This window comes from Macrobrachium nipponense, chromosome 9 (assembly GCF_015104395.2).
Source record: "Macrobrachium nipponense isolate FS-2020 chromosome 9, ASM1510439v2, whole genome shotgun sequence".
NCBI classification, from domain to species: Eukaryota; Metazoa; Arthropoda; class Malacostraca; order Decapoda; family Palaemonidae; genus Macrobrachium; species Macrobrachium nipponense.
In genome coordinates, this window is record NC_061110.1 from 107,307,736 (window position 1) to 107,312,140 (window position 4,405).

General features: G+C 36.2%; 1 protein-coding gene and 1 long non-coding RNA gene across 2 annotated transcripts in view; both read left to right on the forward strand.

Moving 5' to 3' along the window:
* Positions 1-1,503, forward strand: part of LOC135218344 (uncharacterized) — a 1,813-nt gene extending 310 nt beyond the window's left edge. The window contains exons 2-3 of the long non-coding RNA XR_010315298.1: positions 764-964; positions 1,379-1,503. This is a non-coding gene — a long non-coding RNA (uncharacterized LOC135218344). The remainder of the gene's footprint in view (positions 1-763; positions 965-1,378) is intronic.
* A 27-nt stretch (positions 1,504-1,530) lies between these two features.
* Positions 1,531-3,105, forward strand: LOC135218190 (protein fem-1 homolog A-like). The gene is made up of 4 exons (XM_064254341.1): positions 1,531-1,597; positions 2,214-2,294; positions 2,469-2,658; positions 2,844-3,105. Exons 1-4 carry the CDS (start codon positions 1,531-1,533, stop codon positions 3,103-3,105), a joined length of 600 nt encoding a protein of 199 aa, XP_064110411.1.
* The last annotated feature ends 1,300 nt before the right edge of the window (positions 3,106-4,405 follow it).

A 4,405-nucleotide genomic window follows, 5' to 3' on the forward strand; every position in this document is an offset into this window, starting at 1 on the left:
GTTTCAAAAGTTTCAGTTATTAATACGATCAGTTTCTTTCGTGAAATTTGTGAGAAATATTTAAAGAAAAAAAAAACCTATAAAGCATGGTCGGCCAGGGATAGCAGGGCAAATCGATGAGTCTTGCTTTAGCCATAAACCAAAGCTCCATAGTGAACGGGCTCCTCAGAAACTTTTGTGGGTTTTTTGGAGTGTTGATCCATCTTCGTCACCTGCTTGTGGTTACATGGAGAGAGTCGACTTGTGCAATGCTGAAACACTATACTATTACCTATATTCAGAAAAGTAATGCTGTCAGGAACAACTATTCACAGTGACCAGTGAAACGAATAGTGCAACATTCAAAGGCACTTTGGATTTGCTCATCATACTGTTAACCACTCATTGAATTTTGTTGACAGAACTACTAGTTTTCAAACACAAACATTTAGGAGTTACTGGAATAAACACAAATTACGAGTGAAACGGATGCTCGGATGTAGAAGGGAATTTTTAAACACTTACTTGCATGAATTAATGTGGAAAGAAAGAAACAGAACGACAAGTTTCATAGAATCTGTAGAACGACTGCAAGTTAATATTTTTTTGATTGATTTTAGTATTTGTTTATGTATTCAATAAATATGCATGTCATATATGCTTATGTTTACAAGGCCATATTAGGGTGTATGTATGTATGTATGTATGTATGTATGTATGTATGTATGTATGTATGTATGTATGTATGTATGTATGTATGTCCTAAAATTTCTTTGCTTTGCAGTAACGATTGGCGGAATATTCTTGCACGGAGTTCGGCCTCTGTGGTGCGCTGCCGTCGGGGGCCAGTACGCGGTCATTGACTACCTCCTTTCCAAAGGAGCCAATGTGAATGGCATTACCAGATTCAAAAGCACTCCTCTGCGAGCAGCGTGTATCCATGGCCACCTCGATATTGCCAAACTTCTTGTGGAACACGGAGCCTGTGAGTTTTCAAGTGCAGCATTTATGTTTTCTCCCACTTAGCCGGAGTTCGCAAATCTTGCTGAAGCTGAAGAAACTCATTTATTTATTTATAAGCTTAATTTTTTATTTACTTATTTATCTGTTTGCTTATTGATTTACTTATTTATTTTACGTGTTCAGCTATGTTTGTACATATTATTATTTATTTGCTTATATAGATTACTACTTTTGGATTATGTAATTTATTAAGTAATTGACTGTTTATTTGTTATTTACTTTTGTATTTATTAATTTATTTGTTTATTTACTTAAGTATTTACTTATTTATAATTTAACTAATATAATTTTTTTTATTTACATATGTTTTTTTTATATATTTATTTGATTGTTTAATTATTTGATCATTTGTTTATTTATTCATTTGTGTCCTCAGCCACCGAGACTACTGATCCATACTCGTTCACTTGTCTGATGCTCGCTGCTCACAACTGCCGTCTGGAAATTGTGAAATACCTTTTAGAAATTGGCGTTGACGTGAACGGTAAGAGTATAGACGGGGCAAAGACTTTGCATGTGAGTGCGGAAATGGGACATATTGAAATAATGAAAGTATTGCTGGATCACAGCGGTCAAATGGATGCCGACATTTCTGGTGAGTCTTGTTTCGAATTCTTTGATTTAAATGTCCTAAATCTTGTTTAGAAGTGTTTGTTTTGAATGCCCTAGATCTTGCTTAGAACTGTCTGTTTTAAATGTCCTAAATCTTGTTTAGAAGTGTTGGTTTTATATGTCCTAAATCTTGCTTAGAACTGTTTGTTTTAAATATCCTAAATCTTGATTAGAATTGTTTGGTGTAAATGTCCTAAATCTTGCTTAGAATGGTTTGATTTAAATGTCCTAAATCTTGCTTAGCATTGTATGGTTTAAATGTCCTAAATCTTGCACAGAATTGTTTGGTGTGCATCTCCTAAATCTTTCTTAGAATGATTTGGTTTAAATATCCTAAATCTTGCTTAGCTTTGTTTGGTTTAAATGTCATAAATCTTGCTTAGCATTGTTTGGTTTCCCTAAATCTTGCTTAGAAATGTTTGGTGTAAATCTCATAAATATTGCTTAGAATTGTTTGGTGTTTAAACATCTAAATCTTGCATAGGATTGTTTGATTTAAAAATGAAAATTTTTCTTCAAATTGTTTGGTTTAAATTTCCTAAATCTTACTTAGAATTGTTTGGTCTGAACGGCTTAAATCTTGCATTATTAATTTACAGAACTGAACGATGAGGTTTCGAATGCTGTAATGTTCTGTGCTGATTTGACTGATAATATACCAACTATTTTTTCGTTTCTAGGTATGAAAAGATATTGCTTTGTTTGTACATTCTAAAACGGTGCCTGAGATGGAAGAATTTCTTTCTAAATGGAATCACATAAACATTAAGTTAGATTTAGACTAAAGTCACCTGTAGATTTATTCATACTAAGAACTATCAAAACTGAATCATTCCTCGTCTTCTTTCTATCAGGAAATACTCCTTTGATTCTGGCGAGCTTTCGTTGCCACGTGGAAATGGTAGAATATCTAGTAAGCAGAACAGACCTGATATCTGTTAAAGAGAAAGCCGATGCATTTGAGTTACTTGGAGCTTCGCTTTTTGACGATATGGAAGATATTGTCAGTGTTATTCAGTACTGGAAATCAGCTATGAGCCACAGGTAAGTTCTTTCGTGATCATTCTCATACTTTTCTCAAGGTCTGATAGATAAAGTAAGAATTTCATTTGTGGAAAGTAGTATGATTGAATGCATGGATTTACAATTTAACATTATAGTGTTATTTAACTGCTTCAGTATATGCTTTCTTATGCACTGAATACAATCGTTTAACAATATGTTTCCAGGTACGTAGATGGTGTCCTGACTTATCCAAAATCCGAACTGAATTTGGAAGGTCCTGCACACGAGGAGTTCAGAGAAGTCACCACCTTAGAGCAACTAGAGGCCCTAAACACTGACTTCGAGTCAGTCCAACGTCAGTCTCTCCTCGTGAAGGAGAGGGTTTTAGGACCCGATCATTTTACTACAATGCAAATGACGGTGCCTTTTCAAACTAATGCATCAACCTGTGGGTTCACGCTATCGAAGTGCAATATTTCCGACTAAAACCACTCAACCACGCTAGGCTCTACCACTTCAAGTCATTCTTGGGGCTGTTTTCATCCCTGACGGACGCAGAGCATGTAAGTAACTGGAATTGTCAACCTAAGGATTTTTTCGTGGATATCATGTGTGTGTTTGAAAAAGGCGCGAGGGAATTGAATCTGGTTGTTTCCGAATTAGATCAAAGCGACATTTCCGTGAAGAAGCTAAATGAATCACACCTTAACGAGTTTGTTGCAATCATCATGCATTTATTAGTATCGTTAACAATGTTACAGCCACAGCTCTCGTCCTCTCAGATACACACTTTCAGGAGTGCGTTGTATCAACTACTGAAGAAGAATCCAAGGGATGCAGCGGGTCGGAGCCTTCTCCACATCGCCTGCTGTAGAAGCTTTAAGCTCATGGACGGGTTTTCAGTGCCGGTGTCTAGCACTCCTAGAAAGACAGTCATCGACCTCCTGCTGGACACCGGTGCAGATCCTTGCGCCACCGACAAGGAGGCCAACACGCCCCTCCACACGCTCGCCAAAAATGAGGATTGCTCCAAGGGCATGGTCGAGTCACTTTTGCGAGCCGGTGCTCACTTAGACGCCATGAATAGCCGAAGGCAGACGTTCTGGTCACTGAGGGGTTCCCGGGGACCTGTTCTTTCTAAGGCAAAGGTGCTGAGTCACACCTCTCTGCAATGCTTAGCTGCCACTTGCATTCGGGAACATGGGATTCCTTATAAGGGTATCTTACATCCCCGACTTGAGAAATTTGTTGACTTGCACTAATCAAGTATCATTTTTAGTGGTACTATTTATATATCTATATATAAAAGTTTATTTCATGTAATAAATTCTTGTGCATTTGTTCTGTAAATATGTAGACCAGCTGTAAGTAGCACTTGTAAATGTTTTCAGAAAAAAACTCCTTTTCATCTTATTGGCATAGTGTAACAAGATCTCATGGTTGTATGTACATTGTAATACTTGTATTTTCCTTAAATGTCTTAGAAATATATGTTCCAAAAATATATCATGCATTTGTTTTTATCTCAGAGCAGCCATCGTCTCCCAATTGTTAAAATAATGGTTGCTTAATTTATTTCTTTTGGAATTATGATTTTCCAAGGTAGGTTTGCCACTTAAATTACCAGGTGTCTTTGTATAAAATATTTAAATTATTTTTATCTCTAGTCAAATAGTTAATTGGATAACCATATGACAAGGAATGATTTTGCACCACCTGTAATAATAATAATAATAATAATAATATCCTTTATTTCAGCTCAGGGCCATATACATGGAGTATACAA

Coding starts and splice junctions, on each gene's coding strand:
- LOC135218190 (XM_064254341.1), top strand. CDS start 1,531: ATGGGACATATTGAAATAATGAAAGTATTGCTGGATCACAGCGGTCAA. Junction 1,598..2,213: donor AATGGATGCCGACATTTCTG/GTGAGTCTTGTT, acceptor ATTAATTTACAG/AACTGAACGATGAGGTTTCG. Junction 2,659..2,843: donor AAATCAGCTATGAGCCACAG/GTAAGTTCTTTC, acceptor ATATGTTTCCAG/GTACGTAGATGGTGTCCTGA.